At 39.2% G+C, this 18,426-nt stretch overlaps 1 protein-coding gene across 2 annotated transcripts in view; it reads left to right on the top strand.

The window, feature by feature from the left end:
• The window catches only part of IL1RAPL2 (interleukin 1 receptor accessory protein like 2), a 1,320,043-nt gene that overhangs the window by 639,941 nt on the left and 661,676 nt on the right, over nucleotides 1-18,426 (top strand). For both annotated transcript variants that reach the window (XM_008272830.5, XM_089324491.1), the window contains one exon: nucleotides 13,476-13,749. In XM_008272830.5, the coding sequence (XP_008271052.1) occupies nucleotides 13,476-13,749 (274 nt within the window). The remainder of the gene's footprint in view (nucleotides 1-13,475; nucleotides 13,750-18,426) is intronic.

Raw genomic sequence — 18,426 nt, 5'->3', positions numbered from 1 at the left:
AATATATAAATCTGTATTCAGGAGAGCCTATTAAGTTTCTCTTCTAAGAAGTACAAGAGGAAATAGAAGGGCCACATGAAAGAAAACATAAGGAATCCTTGATTTTTTTACTGTTGTTGGATCAGCATTTTTTAAAAAGTGGATAGATTGATTTTAAAGGCAGAGAGAGAGAGAGAGAGAGAGAGAGAGAGATCTTCCATTTGCTGGTTTATACCCCAAATGGCTGCAATCCCCAGGACTGGGTCATGCTAAAGCCAGGAGCCTGGAACTCCATCTGGGTCTTCCATATAAATGGCAGGGCCCCAAGCGCTTGGTGGAGAGAAACCTCAGCACCAGGAACTGTGTGGTGACTTCTGAGCTCAAACCCTGGGGATTCAGTTGTTGAGAAGGTGCAGGGTGTAGCTGGGTATTGAAATCTACCATGCCCAACTCAGGTGTTAACCTGGAAACTTGCCCCACCCTACAGCATTGACCAGAGCTCCCTGGCCACACCCACCACACACCTCTTGGTATTCACTGAAAGTGCAGACATTCCACTAAGCCACAAAGCATAGCCCAAAGATAAAAGCCATCACAGGAAAAAACAAAAATCAACTTCACAAATGCATAAAAATAAGTGCAGAAATTCAAGAAACAAGAATAAGGAAGACACCATGAGCCCCCACAAAGGAACACAAAAACATTTCATTATTAGAATGTGAAGATGAAGATACTAATGAAATGTTGGAAACATAATTCAAAAAATAATCATAGGATTATTCTAAAGCAATCAGAAGCAAACACACGAACTAAAGAAAATCATACATGACATGAATGAAAATTTTCCCATGAAAATGAGATTTTAATTTTTTTTAAAATTTTTTTTATATTTTGACAGGCAGAGTGGACAGTGAGAGAGAGAGAGACAGAGAGAAAGGTCTTCCTTTTGCCAATGGTTCACCCTCCAATGGCCGCCGCTGCCCGGTGCACTGCGGCCGGCGCTTCACGCTGATCCGAAGCCAGGAGCCAGGTGCTTCTCCTGGTCTCCCATGGGGTGCAGGGCCCAAGGACTTGGGCCATCCTCCACTGCGCTCCCAGGCCACAGCAGAGAGCTGGCCTGGAAGAGGGGCAACCAGGACAGAATCCGGTGCCCCGACCGGGACTAGAACCCGGTGTGCCAGCGCCGCAAGGCGGAGGATTAGCCTAGTGAGCCCTGGCACCAGCGAAAATGAGATTTTAAAGAGAAATCAAAATGAAATAGTAGAAGTGAATAATTCAGTAGATCAAATAAAAAATGCGATGGAAAGCCTTAACAGCAGACTTGGTGAGGCAGAAGAAAGTATATCCTTGCTAGAAGATAAATCTTTGGAAATCAGACAAAAAAATAAGAAATTAGAAAACTAAAAAGCAATGTTTGAAATTTATGGGATATTATCAAATGATCCAACATGGGTGTTAGGAGTTCCTGAAGGTGTGGAAAGAGAGAATGGATTAAAAGGCCTTTTTAGTGGAATAATAACAGAAAACTTCCCTAATTTGGAGAAAGAAAGGGATGTCTAAATACAAGAAGCACATAAAACTCCTAAAAGAAGTGAACAGAAAAGATCTTCACCACAACACATTTAGTAAAACTCACCACAGTGAAACATAAAGATTCTAAAGTGTGCACAAGAGAAACACCAGATTACTTTCAGAGGATCTCCAATTAGACTCACAGCTGACTTCTCATCAGAAACCCTACAGGCTAGGAGAGAATGGCTGATATATTTCAACTCTTAAGAGGAAAAAACTGTCAACCCAGAATACTGTACTCTGAAAAGCTCTCATTTATGAATGAAGGTGAAATAAAAACCTTCCATAATAAACAGAAATAGAATTTGTCACCACTCATCCAGCCTTACAAAAGATGCTTGTGGATGTGCACTTGGGCCGTCTTCTACGGCCTTCCTAGGTGAATTAGTAGGGAGGTGAGTCAGAAGTGGAGCAGCCATGATTCTAACCAATGTTCATATGTGCTGCTGATGTCACAGGAGGGGGCTTAAAACTCTGTGCCACAATGCCGGCCTCAGGAGTCTTTATTTTTGACTCATGAGCAAATCTATACAGGAGGAAAATCAGGATACTATTTCTAATTTGACATTTAAGTAAATTAAGTTCAGGCCATGACTGGAATTTGGAAGGGAGATGGATGGAAGGTGGAACAAATAGTGTGAGGGTACAGAAAGGAAAGTGCTCAGTGGGCAAGGGCCACATCATTACTGTTCTTTGACAATTCTTGAGGGAGAATGTGAACCTGTCTAGAGCAGAGTTTCTCTTGGAGAGTGGTAGGCAGTTGCTTTCATAGGGTGCACTGATATCGGACTTGGGTGCTACACTCAGTGACTCTGACTTACTTAGCAAGTAATCTGGAGTTCTGAAGCAGGGATGTGTTATAGAGATTCTTTTGTTATTCTTGTTTCTCATGACACTAGCTAATGGAAAGTTGATAGTCTTTTGTTACTATGAACACATTTTTTACATTGAGACCCAGAACCTGACATTTCTGCCCTAGTTTAGGTACATCACTACTCTGTTGGGGGAGCAGTAAAAAGAATCTTATGGTATCTTTGACAAATGCAAACAATTTTTGATTTTCCAGTTAGTTTGGGAAACAATTACATGATTTATTCTTGTAAAGACTTAAGGTCGCCTACCGTATACAATGCATTGGGCCATTTTAGACATACAGAGAAAGAAGACATACGTTCAGCTGGGGAAGAGCTGTGCAGAAAAACATATGGTGAGATGGGAAAGAATTAACATGGGGCAATGAAGAACAGTTTCATAGACATGACACTTGACAATGATTCTTGCAGGATTAGTAGGATCCTAATACTTTTCAATATTTTCAGTAGGTGCAGAGGCAAATGACATTCTAGTGGAAGAGACCTGATGAACAAAGGCAGAGAAGTGAATGGCCTGTTGAGGGAATCCTAAGAATTTGATAAAAGTATAGGGTGTGCAAAGAGTTATGACTGGGGGGGCCTAAAGACCAGGCAGTCCTGGGCAAGCCAGGGGAACTAGGCTTAGATATTGGCACATGGGAATCTCCTGAAGGTTTTTATTAGTAAAACAACAAAATGATATATTTTAGAAGGGTCACTTTGGTAACTGTTTAAAGAACAGAATGGAAAGGTTATAAAACCATTTAGAAAGGTATTGCAATAGCAGGAAACAAAACTAACAAAAATTATCATACGCTGACAACAAACCTTCAAAAAAGAAGTCATAAAAACCCATTTACAATAGCATTCAAATCCTTAGCAATAAATTTAACAAGGTAGGTGAAAGATATACACACTGCAAATTTAAAAACATGGATAAAAGTAATTGAAGAAGACAAATGCAATGATGTTTCTTGTTTTTTTGGATTGGAAGAATTAACATTCTACCCAAAGTGGTTCACAGATTCAAAATTCTATTGAGATTTTTCACAGAAATAGAAAATACAGTTCTAAAATGCATAGTGATTCACAAAGATTCTGAATAATCAAAAAAATTAAGAAAAAGAACAAACCTGAATACATCATACTACTGATCTCATAATATACTATGAGGTTATAGTAATTAAAATAACATAAAACAGATATATAGATAAATGCAGCAGCCGAGCAAACCCTTAAATTAATCCACACATTTTCAGTCAATCTATTTTTGACAAAGGGACCAAGAAAACACAATGGGGAAAGGAAGTATTTTAATAAATGGTGTTGGGAAAACTGTATATCTACATGCAGAAAAGTGAAATTAGACCCTAATCTCACACTACCTAAACAAATCCACTCCTGATGAATTAAAAAATTACTATCAATATGAAACTATAAAACAATAAGGACAATACATAGGGGAAAGGACCATGACATTAGTCTGGGCAATAATTTTTAAGATAGGACTCCAAATCACAAGCAACAAGAGCAAAAATATACAAATGGGATTATATCAAATGAAAATTCTGGGAGTAGACATGTAGCCTAGTGGTTAAGATGCTTACATGTTATGTTGGAGTGCTTGGTTTCATATCTGACTCCAATTCCTGATTCCAGCTTCCTGCCAATGCAAGCCCTGGAAGGAAGTGATTAATGTTCAAGTAATTGGGTTCTTTCTACCATATGGGAGACTTGGATTGTGTTTCTAAGTCCTAGACCTGGCCCAGCCCTAGCCATTGCCAAGTTTTTAGGAGGGGACCATCAGAGGGGAGCTATCTATGTGCTTATTAAATAAATGAATAAATGCTTTGTACTGTACAGCAAAGGAAATAATAAACTGAGGAGATAATGTACACAATGGAAGAAAATATTTGCAGACCATTCACCTGTTAGAAAACAAATTACATGAAAACTTATAAAGGACCTGAACAGACATTTCTCAAAAGAAGATATACAAATTACCAAGAGGTATATGACATCACTACATCCAGGGAAACTCAAATTAAAATGACAATGAGGTATCGCCTCACTCATTAAAATTGGTTTTATCAAAACATGACAACGTAATACAAGTATTGGCGAGGATATGGAGAAAAGGGAATCCTTGCACACTCCTGGTGGGAATGTAAATTAGTACAGCCATTATGGAAAATACTATGGAGGTTCCTAAAAAAATGAAAGTAGAAATACTTCTAGGCACGTATCCAAAAGAAATGAAACTAGTATGTATGTCAATGGGAAGTGTGTGTGTGTGTGTGTGTGTGTGTGTGTATCTGCATTCCCATGTTCCTTGCAGCATTATTCATAGTAGCCAAGAAATGGAAATAAACTAACTATCCATCAACAGATGAATGGATAATGAAAATGTGATACACATACACCATGGGCATACTATCCAGTCATTAGAAGGTTGTAATATTGTCACTTATGTCAACATGGGTAGAACTGAAGATCATTATGGTAAATGAAATAAACCAGAAATAGACAAGTACTGAATAATTTCACATGTATGTATGCGGAATATATATAGCTGATTTCATAAAAGCAGAATGAAGACAGGTAGTTACTAGGGATGGGGAGTAGAACATGAATTTCAAACAAGAGGAATAAGTTTGAGACTTATTGTATGTGCTGGCTATAATTAATTATATATACATAGACATGTCTAAAACAATAGATCATATTATTATCATCATACAAAAAAGTATATGAGGTGATGAATAGTCATTTCAAATATATATGGATATCAAAACATGTTGTCTATCATAAATGTATATAATTTTGTCAATTACACTTAATAAAACTGTAAGAAGAGGAGTATTGCAATAACTCCAGCAGGATAGGAGAAAGACCTAGGCTTGAGTATCTATGAGGCTAGAGAGGAGGAGTTAGATATGAGTAACTTTTTAGAAATAGCCAGGCTTAATGTCTTATGGAAGGATTAGCAGCTGGTCAGTAGAAAGGGTGAGACAAGATCCGAGGATGACTCCCAAAGTTTTTGGCTTGAATGTCTGCTAATGTGGGAGGCAGAGAAGATTTGGCAAAGGAAAGAAGTTCATTATTAAGCACTGTGGATTTACGAGACAGCAGAAAAGCCTACTAGAAGGGACCATGGGCAGTGCTGATCTCCTGTAGTCCTTCCGGCACATTTGCTGCTGTTGCCTTTCCATAGAAGGTAGCCACTTTCCAAGGAGACTCATGAGCCCTCAAGTAATCAGGAGTTAAGGAGTAGGTTGCAATGCCTCATCATGGCTTCACTTCTAGAACATTACTGAGGTTCATTCATTGGATAAAAATCAAAAGGATAATCTTGACAAAGCATTGTGCGGATTCTATAATGAGAGGGAAATGAAGATGGCTGCCAGCCCACCATTAAGTGTAATAGCTAGGTTGAAATGATATGAAGGACTTCATTTAGAACTTCCTCATTGATGAATAGTAGGGAGTAAAGGTGTGAAAGGGAAGCAATAATGAATAACACAATTCATAAAAATGTAAAAATGCCTTAAAAAACCTGAAGCAATAATTACTCATTTTATTTATAGAGCTGGAGTGGATGATTTTTCTATTGATGGGCACTGATGCACAAATGAAAATTTGGAAAATCATTTTTTCCACTGATAAAACTTTACTTAAAAACCTGACAAACAGCTCTGGAGCTAGGGAGCATCAGTTCAGCAATAAGGGCACAGGCCACTCACTTCTGAGAATTTGACTGACTTGTGTTTGTGGGATGCCCACTTGAGGCAGAGTCCACAGTGATAAGTACAAATAAAAATTAACCTGTCTTTAGGTGGAGTGAAGGATCTGAGACAAAAATAGAAGGCATCCAAATCCTACATTACAGTATTGATGGGGCCAGCATTTGGTGCAGCAGGTTAAGTTACTGCTGCCTGAGACACCTGCATCCTGTAGGGGTGCTTGTTCAAGTCCCAGGTGCTCTACTTCATATCCAGCTCCCTGATAATACGCCTGGGAAAGGAGTGGAAAATAGTCCAAATATATAGGCGCCTACCACCCAGGTAGAAGATCTGAATGGACTTCCTGTCTCCTGGATTTGGCCTGGCCCATCCCCAGGCCATTGTGGCCATTTAGGGAGTGAAATACAGTATAGAAGATGGAGGATTCATATTCATTCATTCTCTCTCTCTCTCTCTCTCCCTCCCTCCCTCCCTTTTAAGAAAACACATAAATAAACCCTTAAAAAAGATCAGGGCCAGCTCTGTGGTGTTGCGAGTAAAGCCACCAGCAGTGCCAGCATTTCAAATGGGTAGCAGTTTGAATCCTGGTTGCTCCACTTCTGATATAGCTCCTGCTGATGCACCTGGGAAAGCAGTGGATGATGGCCCAAGTGCTTGGTCCCCAGCACATATGTGGGAAAGAAGGAAAAAGCTCCTGCCTCCTGGCTTTGTCTTGGCCTAACCCCAATTGATTGTGGTCATTTGGGAAGTTGTTGGAAGATTCTCTCTCTCTCCCGATCTCTCCCCCTGTAACTTTGCCTTTCAAAAAAGTAAATAAATCTTTTAAAACATAAAATATTAACAAGAATCATAAAATCATATTTAATATGTATAATACATAATAAGTACATATTTTAAAATAAGAACAATAGTTTCTTGATTACAAGGTAGGAATTGTGTGATTATTTCAGATATTTAATTTCAAATAAGTTGATATGGGTCAGATAAAATTTATCCAAGGTTTAGATCTTATTTTTGGAGGTTAAATCAAGTACACACATTATTAATAATTCATTACCCTATAAACACTGAGTTTAATTCATAGATAAATAATTGGCTTCACTATTGGATTCACTATTTGATGGTTGTTATCCCTACAGTAGTTAATATTTCAAAGATATATTACTGCGCTGCAATGATCTACTTTATCGGACGAGCATGAACTCTGTGGGATCTATATGACAATTTGGATAGCACCAAGCAAATTTCAGTTTTTTGGTTCAATGAGCTGTGTGAGGAGAAATAATAATTTGGTGTTCTTTCACGTTCTCATCTCTACCCCCTTTGTTTAGCTTTGTATGACGCTCACAATTTTTTTCCTCTTGGTTTGGTCTTGTTGGCAAAAAATTTGAACACACAGTATTTAAGAGCACAAGTTTCTGAAGTCCAACTTATCTGAAGGGTATCTGAATTCTGCCATCACAACTTGAATCTTGAACAAGTCATTTAAGCCTTTGTTATTTTTCTTTTCTCATTAGTAAAGTGGGAATTACAAGAGTTCCCCATCCTAGTTTTGACGTGAGAATGAAATGAGAGAGATGCATGTTAAACACCTAGCACAGTGTATAGCTGTTCTGTATTAAGGAGATGATGAATGTCCCTAGCTGTTGTTAAATTTTTCTGTGCTGGGTTGTTTGTTCAGGTAGTTTTTGGCCTGATTCGCCGTTTTGAGTAATATCTAGACTGGGTTCTCAACTTTAGGCTCCATCTATCACCCACAACGGTACACCCTTATAGGCGCACTGTGATCCCTCCCTAGCAACCAGCAGATGGCCAATAACAAATCCTTACTTTTAGGACCTTAGGTGGGAAAAACGTCAAGTGCTACACAAAAACTTGGACAGCTCGCCCTCTAGTGGTAATTTAATGAATTACCCCCCAACAATTGCCCTGTAGATTCACAAACAGGAGAGCAGGTGTTAAAAATGAACAAGATATAGTTTACATAGTTACAGGAATATACCTGATCTAATGAATGAATTTGCTAATAGCAAACATAATAAAACAGTATGAGGGCACAGTCCAGGTAAAGGATTTAAATCACAACCAATGTCACTAAAGTATCTGGGGCTTCCATATTTGCTCATGTGCTAATTAGAAATTTTACATAACAGTGGATTTCCAGTTTGAGGCAAAAATCCAGAATTCACAATTTTATACATATTATATCCATCAATAAAAATTGTAATGAGCATAGCCACTAGAGTATAATTTTACTGTATTCAATATTCTCTCTAAAATAATCATAGCTGATAATAAAATTTCATCTTAGAGGAATTTATAAACTTTTCTTTCCTTTTTTTTAGCATTTTTAAATTTTATTTAATGAACATAAATTTCCAAAGTACAGCTTATGGATTACAATAGCTTCCCTCCCCCCCATAACTTCCCTCCCACCCACAACACTCCCCTCTCCCACTCCCTCTCCCCTTCCATTCACATCAAGATTCATTTTCAATTCTCTTTATATACAGAAGATCAATTTAGCATATATTAAGTAAAGATTTCAACAGTTTGCACCCACACAGAAACACAAAGTGTAAAATACTATTTGAGTACTAGTTATAGCATTAATTAAACACCTAAGAGTAATTGTGCATTAATTACAGAGTTCAACCAATAGTTTTAAGTAGAACATAAAAAATACCAAAAGGGTAAAGTATTAAGTTCTTTTTTTTTCTTTTTATTTTTCTTTTTTTGTTTGTTATATGGTTTTTTTATTTAATAATTGTGAATTTACAAAGTGCAACTTTTGTATTGTTGTGGCTTCCCCCCCCACCAACCTCCCTCCCTCCCGTGGCCCTCCCCTTGTCTTTAGGGTGTTGGGTGTGACAGAATTCTCTCTCCCTTGTATTGAGGAGGAAGCAGGCAGCTTATCTATAAAGAGGCTGAATGGATTTCCTGGGGTCACCCTGAGTACTTTGCAAGGGAACTCCCTATGCACACATTTGTTTTGCAGATTGGAATGAAAATGAAAATGAAAATGAAAATGAAAATGAAAATTAAAGTAGAGATCTGATTTTTAAAGAAGATGCTTCCTTTGTTCCACTCTTTTAGAGGGCACAGACAGTAAAGCATTTTTGCCAACAAGACCAAACCAAGAGGAAAAAAATTGTGAGCGTCATACAAAGCTAAACAAAGGGGGTAGAGATGAGAACGTGAAAGAACACCATTGGTCTTTAAATACTTGAATTGCTACTCATAAGACTCAAGAGTGAACAGACAATGCAGATTACAAAAGTAGGCTGTATATTCTAATAGAGGGGCAAGAATATTTATAACCACACAGAGTGATTGTGAAGCAGAGGGCAGGCAGGCATTCATTTTTAAAGGATTTGCTCTGTAGCAAGCTTCTCTGGGCGGGGGTGTGGGGTGGGGGTGGGGTTGGGAGGTAAAGAAAGTATTTCCCTTTTTGCAGTGCTACAACTCACACTTGCAGCTGGTCAGTGAGACCAAGTTATCAAAACCTCCTGTTGGAGAAGCCAATCTGGGAGACACTTTTTAAGGAGCCCTGCAAGAGTTTAAACAGGTGGCACTGGAATTGTGAACAGAACAGAGATATATAGCCCCATGGATTCGAACCACAGGTTGGCCCTCTCTGAGAGCTATTCAGTTTCACTATGTCTCTGATCTGGCTATAGCGTTCACCTTCCTTTGTCAGCTGCATCACAGTTCTGTTCATTCAGCGAAACTACCAAATACATGGGAGCTTCATAAAGTGCATGGAGAAATGGAATTAAAAGATAAGTTTATGTTGCTGTAAAATTATTTTTGAGATTGTATATATGAGTAATTTTCAAACCATAATGGGAAATGCATATTATGAAACAATTAGGTGTGGATTTCAAAAAATTTTGGACCAAAATAAACTTAGCTTTTAATTCCATTTTTCCATGAACATTTTGAAGTACTTTCTTATGTCTAGAGAGTAAATATGTAAAGGGCTGTGAAGGTGTGTGACAGGAAGGTGTCTTTTGTCTGTGACTGCTGATGGCAGTTGGTAATTAAGTTACAGGTGATCTTTCACTTATTTTTGTGACCTCCTGACATCTCTCAGTTATTCCTTCTTAAACTCAAGAAGTTCTATGCTTTATGTAGGCTTGCCACTTGAATTTTAGGCCTCTTACCTGATTCTGTACTTCTTAGTTACTTCACCATTCCCAAATCTGAAAACAATTATACTATATTCTACTCCATCCCCAAACAAATCATACCACCTTGTTAGAATCTTGTTGTCATCTAATGCTCTTTGTTCATGGAAATGGATTTCTACTGATAAAAGTTGAGTGTGGGAAAGTATTTGGTGGCAGGTGGACGTTCATGGATCTTTGGTATTATATCCTTTGTCTATGTTATGGAAAAATTCCTTCAGGTTTCCTGAAATGCCTTATGTTGTAAATTTGTACCACAAATACTAAAGGGAAATAATAAAGGGGGTAATGTTTAGAAATTATTTTCTCCATTATTACATTTCTTCTCTCTGGCTATTGACTGCTCTATAACTAAATACCCCCCTCTCTGATACCTAAAGCAAGGGAACAGAAGAAAAATGGCTATAAATCTATTAAATCAAGGACATGTTGCCCAGAAGATATTTAAAAGGAAATGAATTCTCAGTGTACGCTCAGTATCTGTACAATAAAGCTAATTGGAATGGCAGTTAAGCATCTTTAACTTCTGTTGAACATGATTGTTGTGACGTGGGAGCAGATAATTCAATTATCTTCAATACCAACCATGTCCAACGACTAATGAGCCAAACCAGCCCATTAACACAGTAAAGGTATAGATTATGCAACAGATGTTTTAGGATAGGTAACTAAAGTAATTTATGAAGCAAATGGAAAAAAGAACTATTCATTGTTTCCATTAAGTAGATAATTTTGGAATTTGAAGCTATTTTATCAAGTCAAATTTGTTAATTTAAAAATACTTGCTGTGTATCTTAGTGGTAGGAGAAAACAGAAACTGAAATATTAAAAATCTATTGTTTTGTTTCTATTAACACTGAACATAAAACTATGAGAGTATACTATTTTAAAAAATATGTGTATCATTACCTTTCATTTAAGTCAATGCATAGGAACAATATTTCATATAATCCTTAAAAAAGAATGACAGAAAATTTATTTAAACATGATAAACCACAGAGATGGACGTTTAAGACAGCAGTTGAGATGCTGCATTCTGTACCAGAGTGCCTGATTCTGCTTCTGATTCCAGATTCCTGCAAATGCACAACCTGGAAGGCAGCAATGATGGCTCAAGTACTTAAGTCTCTGCCACCCTCACGGGAGGCCTTGATGGAATTTCAGCTTCCTGGCTTTGGCCTGGGCCAGCCTTGGCTGTTGTGGACATTAAGGGAGTGAACCAGCAGATGAATGATTGATCTCTGTCTGTCTCTCATGGTCTCAGTACCTTTCAGATAAAATGAAAGTAAATTTAAAAATTAAGAAAGATGATAATAAACAAATATTAAAATTGCATTTAATCCAGGAACACACCACTAGTAATTTATCATGACTGAGAAAGTACAACTAATGCAGATTTCTCCCTGTCCTTGACCATTATGGGAGTAACAAATGATAGGTAAACAAGCCAATACCAAGAGGTGAATAAAAAGTACCTTCTTGCCTTGAATGGTTCACAGTGGCTGTCAATATTCATTGTAATGAATCTGGTACCTCTGAATGTTCAAAGACCATTCACCTGCCTTTCAGTATAGATTTGAAGTGTATTGGTTATTTATTTCTAATGAATGCCTTACATACTGTATGAGGCAGGATATAATAAAGACCCATATGTGAGTGAGCAGTGAACAATGATATCAGAAAGAGAAATCAGAAGCCAGAGTTAAAAAATTTTCTGAGATTACACAACCCTTTGAAGATCTGATAAGGAGCTGTGCAACATCTCCCCAGAAAAACGTGCTTATGCAAATGGGCATGTTGTTTTGCCAATATCATGATTCTATCCAGGCATCCTCTCCTTGGATGTCCTTGAACTCCAGTTCAAGAACTCTCCATATAGAGAAAGCAAACTCATGAGATAAGATAGTTATTACATTTGAGCATTGCATTTAGCTGTGAGCTTCCTGTGAGCCAAAGTTACAAGATTAAATGCACTGGGTTACAGAGTTCCCGACATTTAAAGAAAGAAGCAGATCAGTTCACAAAGTTATAACTGAAACATATAATTTTCAAATGGAAGTGTTAATGTCATAGCATGATTTTTTACAAAGAATAATCAATTAACATAAAGGGATGTAGCATAATTTGATGAAATTCTTTGAAAATAAGCAAATGGAGGTAGAATATTGATAATAATCATATTGACTAGCATATTATATTATCCAGTGTCTCATTTCTAACCCTCCTAGAAAATAGGGAACTTTCTAAATATGCCTTTCTTTAGTTGTGTATTTGCCTACCTAGTATTATTTGATTAAAGCTGACATTCATACAAATATATTTCATGAGTACATACCAACTAAGCAGTGAGGGAAGCCTAAGGGTATAAAGAGAAATCGACCTGTGATTAAATATCTGCTATTAATAGATCATACTGTGGGAAACTTGCATGTGTATAATAGCAGATAATCACTTTAGGTGCCTACTGCTTCCAACCCTAGCATTCTACTTTCTCAATGGTGAATAAGTAACACAATGATTCTTGTTACAATTATAGGTATAGGCAGTACAGTGTTGGGGTTATAAACACTATCTTTGGATCGGTGACTGCTTTTCTACTACCTATTGGCTGTCTGAACTTGGGCAAAGTCATTTAAGTTCTCTGATTCTCAGTGTCCTCATCTGTTAAATGAGAATAAAAGCATTAATCACAGGGCTGCTCCTAGACTATGCAGAGGTCGCTGCATAGTCTAGAAATAGAAATCTTTGGTTTTTGGGTGCTCCTGGCCTGTGTAAACAAATTGAGCCATTTAAGACCAACATACTGGTGTCATTACAGCAATAAAATTTCCCATGATCCTGTGAAGGAGATACTACATGGCTAGCAGGAACAATCCACTTGCAGGGCCACTTTGCTGGAATTGGGATCTAGCCATGAGGCCAACTCCATATGTAGGAGTGCTAGAGCTCCTTGGAGGATTTAGTGCTGCAGAGTATTGGAAAGCACCCTAAAGGCACAAGGCTAGAGCAGGGGCTCTGCTTGCTAAGGTCTAAGCAAGATACTGGTCTATTTCTTAGTACATGTTGGCGATGCTTATGGCTCTTACCCTTATTATTAACAATACTCACTGCAACTCATGCCTCATCTGGTTTTCTTTCAGTGGATGGCTGCATTGACTGGTCAGTGGACCTCAAGACATACATGGCTTTGGCAGGTGAACCAGTCCGAGTGAAATGTGCCCTTTTCTACAGTTATATTCGCACCAACTACAGCATGGCCCAGAGCACTGGGCTCAGGCTTATGTGGTACAAAAACAAAGGTGATTTAGAAGAGCCCATCATCTTTTCAGAGGTCAGGATGAGCAAAGAAGAAGATTCGATATGGTTTCACTCAGCTGAGGAACAAGACAGTGGATTCTACACTTGTGTTTTAAGGTGAGTGTTATGGGAAAATCTTCGTTGACCATATAGCTAATAGTCTTTTGATCGGGGCAGACAGTGTGCATGTTTGCCTCATGTTAAACAGCAGATATGTTCTGGAATACTTGTAGCATATGTGGAACCTCAGAAAATTACATTCTATCTGTTTATTGCATAGGAAATTCTTAGCAAACTTTTCGAAAATAGGACTCTTATTTCTTGTACGTGCTTATTCAATTTAGAAAATTTTGGAATTTCTTTCCTAATCCTACCCTTGCCCCAGGACCTCAATGATTGTTTTTACATAGACAAAATTGGCTTGATGAGCTGCATATCTGGCCATGAAAATGACTTAAAATAACATTAAGGCCAAGGTCTTGCCTCTCTTGTTGATGGAAAAAAGCTTCAAATGCTACTGGGGAATCTCTTAGCACGTGAGCTACTGGTAAAATCCTTCAGAATATGCAGTGTGATTTTAAGATATTATTTTTCTGAATATTATACTAGGAGGCATTATATATATATGTATATATATAGGCATTATATTCTTCTTGTTAAGTTTAGAGTGAAAAGCCATTTGTTTCATCCTAAGTGGTTCCACTATGTCTCTTCCCCTTCCGTCCACCTCAGGGCTAGGATCCAGGATCTAGCATCTTGGATAGAAACTGGATTACGTATTGAAGTAGGTAGCTGAAATGACCTTTAAACCACTTTTCAATTCTGTCATTTTGGGAGTCTCTGATCTTGCTCACCAGGGACCTGCACTCTACTATTTGACTTTAACTTCTTGAAAATGCAGACCCTTCCTATTTTAGCTAGCTGTGGACTTTGATGCCACAGCTATGTCACTTCTTCATCAAAAGAACTTGGGAGGCCCTGGTGAGGCTTTATTGTTGAAAAGGCCAGGGGTGCAAGGGGTTGCATAAATAGAAGGTCTTCTTGATGCTTTAAGAAACACTTTTGTGTGGAGGAGGAGTGTTAGGGGAGCAAGTGGTAAGTTTAGTCTTGTGGTAAGCAAAATCCCCAGGGTCTTGGCAGAGGCAGCAAGCATTCTGATCACGCTCTTAGCAATAAGCAATATTTTCTTCTTCTTGGGAAGCTCTTGGCAAAATTGAGAACTAGACACATTTCAGCTTTAGTGACTGACACTGTATTCTCTAGTGTACTGCTACTCTTCCCCGGCTCAACTCTTTTCCATCCCCTACTCTCCTTCAAAGGTGCCATTCAGAACTGTCTTTTCTTCCCCTTACCTATTTGCTTGTTTCTTTTCACAGATTTGAAGTCTTATTTGCAAAGCTTCAGGCCACTATATACTTGTACATTTGCTAAGTTTATCAAGGATTATTGAATTAGTTATGGCTGACTTCCTCTGCTCTGCTTATCTCCTCACTGTTCATACTTCCTTCTTTCCCCTTCTCCCATCTAACCCCATTCTACTGCGCCTAACATTGTTAACAATGTAGTCTTCATCCTTATACTTTCTTGAGTCTTTTAATTATGAGAACATGTTTACTTGGGGATAGTCTCCTCATTGTGTTACAAAATGACAGTTATAGATTTCTCTCTCTTAGTAAAAATTCAAAGTGGAATTCTCTCAAAGTCAACTACAGAAATATCACTCATTCTTTTACATATATAGTATTCTATGTTGATTGATATGTATATCCAATGAGACCACAATTTAGTTATTCATTTCCCTGTTGGTGAGCATATATCTTATTTCTAGTTTTTTTCCTACAAAAAAACTGTGACAAAAATCCCTTATCAGATTTTAAGTAAACTTACATTTTAGAACAATTTTATATTGAGAAAATTATTGCTAAGGTGGTACAGAGAATTTCTGTTATTAACAACTTAATGATACATTTGTTAAATTTAGTAAACCAATACTGGTATGTTATCATCAACTAAAATCCATAATTTTTCAGATTTCCTCAGTTTTTCCTTGATTTTTTAAAAATCTATTTCAGAATCCTATTTGTGCTACTATACTACATTTACTTGTCATGTCTCCTTAAGCTCTTACTGTCTGTGGCAGTTTCTCACTTTCCTTGTTCTTGATGACTTTGACAGCTTGAGTTGTACTGGTTCGATATTTTATAGAACATTCCTCAATTGGGATGTATCTGATATTTTTCCTCATGGTTAGACTAGAACAATATGTTTTGGGGCAGAATACCACAGAATGAAAATACCATTCTCATCATATTACATCAAAGATACATACTATCAATAGGACTTATCACTCTTGATGTTGACCTTGATCACCTAGATTTGCAGAGTATTTGTCTTTCTCCACTGGTAAGCTGCTTTTTTCACCCTTTCCATACTATGTACTATTTGGGAGAAAGTCATTATTGATTCACACTTAGGGAATGAAGAGTTATGTTCAAGTTCCTTAAGAGTGATATCTCTACATAAATTATTTGGAATTCGTGTGTGTGTGTGTGTGTCTTCTCTTCCACTTATTTATTCATTTATATCAGCATTGACTCATGTATATTTATATTATATATGGGTTGTCACATAATATTGCATTATTTTCTTGTGCAAATTCTTTCACTTTTGCCAACTGGGAGTACCAGTTCCTTTTCATGGTAAATGGTATTAGAAATCAAGATTAGGATAGTAGGTGTACTCACCTCACTGCTATTGGGGTGTTGCTTCTTCTAGGTCCTCTTTGCTGACGATCTGTTTACTTTGAAACAAAGCCTTGGATTATTTCATGCAAAGTCCACCTGTGGTGATAGAATGTATTAGGGGTAGTAGAACTTCTCAATGTCCCTGAAATTCTTTCATGGAGGTGGCCCGATCTTTCAATTACCTATCATATTTACCTTTTTAAAATATCTATTGTAGATACTGAATCAGTGTTTCTAAAGTCACATTTAGGTAAGTAGAAGAGTGTGGGGAGCAATCCGGACTAGACTGAGTTACTGGAATTAAGACTTATTCTATGCATCTGCTCTCCCACAATATGGCGCTGGGAGAGAAGTAAACAGCTTCCGCACAGCTGCCTCCAGTTCAACTAATAAACTGTAGGACCTGCTCCTGATTGGAGGAGAGCAGCGTACTCGGCGTGTGGGCAGCCGAGTTGGGATTGGCGGAGGAGGACTATAAAGGAGGAGAGAGACGGCATGCACCAGGAACATCTATGGGGAACATCTAAGGGAACCCGTGCAGCCCCCGAGAAAGCCGGCCGGCGGTGTGCCGCTCCCCTGCGGAAGTGGGGAATGTGGCTAGGGGGAACTGCCCTTCCACGGAGGTGGAAGGGATAGTAGCCAACCCGGGAAGAACCAGCAGCAAACCCGGGGAAGGCCGAGCAGACGAAAGAACAGCGCAGGGTCCTGTGTCGTTCCTCCACGAAGAGGGGGAGCGACATAATGGTGCCGTGACTCGGATAGGAAACTTAGGAGGGAAGAAATGACTCGGATAGGAAACCTAGCTCGGATAGGAAACCTAGGACGGATAGGAAACCTAGGAGGGAAAGAACGGGAAGAACTGGGAAAAATACCGGAGAGAGAGACTAGCAAACAGCCTAGGGAAAAGCCGGACGAAAAAGGTGCCGGAGGAAGCTGTTGAAAGCCTAGGCATAGATTCAGATACGGACTACGGGGGAAGCTGGGAGAAATCTCTAAGGTCGAAAGCGAAAGTGAAAGCTAGAACAAACAGACTCGGATACGGACTGTGGGGAGAGGCCAGGAGAAATGAGGGAGGAATATTGTTGGAGGAAAGTTTGGGGAAACATACCGGGTAGAGAAAAATGTTAGGGAAATTGAAGCCGTGGGGGGCAGGCCAAGGCGGACACGAAAGCCACTTTGGGGTTCTCAAGTTAGCCCGGGAATAGGGGGCGAAAAGTTGAAACCAGAAGCTGAAACGTAAGCCAGATTGGGATCCGTCTGATTAGCCCGGGGAGCAAAGGACGGGAAGCCAAATCGTGGGGCGGAGACGTATGCTGGGTTGAATTCGCCAGGCTAGCCCGGAGAACTTAGATTGAATGCTAGTGGCGGACACGTAAGCTACGCTGTGTTACTCGCGGAAGCCGCCGCGTGCAGAGAGAGCACGGGGCGTGAATAGATAGGGAACGGGGCTGGCGCGAGGCCGTGGTGCAGACGCGAAGGGCGTGGAGACCGCGGAGCGCGCGAAGCCAAGCCGCGCAAAGCCGGGAAGCTGCGCAGATGAGAGAGGCGCGGGCTGAAGCGGCTCAGAGCCGGAAAGCTGCCGAGAAGCAGCCTCAGGGCAGGCGCAGCCGGGAAGCCGCGGGGATAAGAGAAACAGAAGTTTAGAAGTAAAGTGAGAGAAATGGGAATGCTGGAAGATAGAAGTAAAATGGGAGAAATAGGAATGCCCGGAGATAGAGAAATAGAGAAATAGAAAGGCCTCCCTACAACACTGCAATGTGAGAGCTTGGATTCGGTCTGCCTGATTAAGTGAGGCGATGAGCACGATGAGCACCTGCGGCGGCTAGCAGCTTATGCGCCGCAGGTCACCGAAGACAGGCACGAATTAACATCAATAAGGCCTCCCCACAACACAGCGCTGAGAAGGCTTGGATTCGGTTTGCCTGATTGCTAGGTTTTGTAAGCCCCTGCAGGCAGAGCAGAGCATGCGCTGCAGGGCACCGAACACAGGCACGCATCAGCGCCTAAAAACCTCCTCATAACATGGCGAAGAGAGGACCCGGATTCGGTT

This window comes from Oryctolagus cuniculus, chromosome X (genome assembly GCF_051225735.1).
Source record: "Oryctolagus cuniculus isolate XC-2025 breed Fujian yellow rabbit chromosome X, ASM5122573v1, whole genome shotgun sequence".
NCBI lineage: Eukaryota > Metazoa > Chordata > Mammalia > Lagomorpha > Leporidae > Oryctolagus > Oryctolagus cuniculus.
This window is presented reverse-complemented; position numbering and strand designations above follow the sequence as displayed.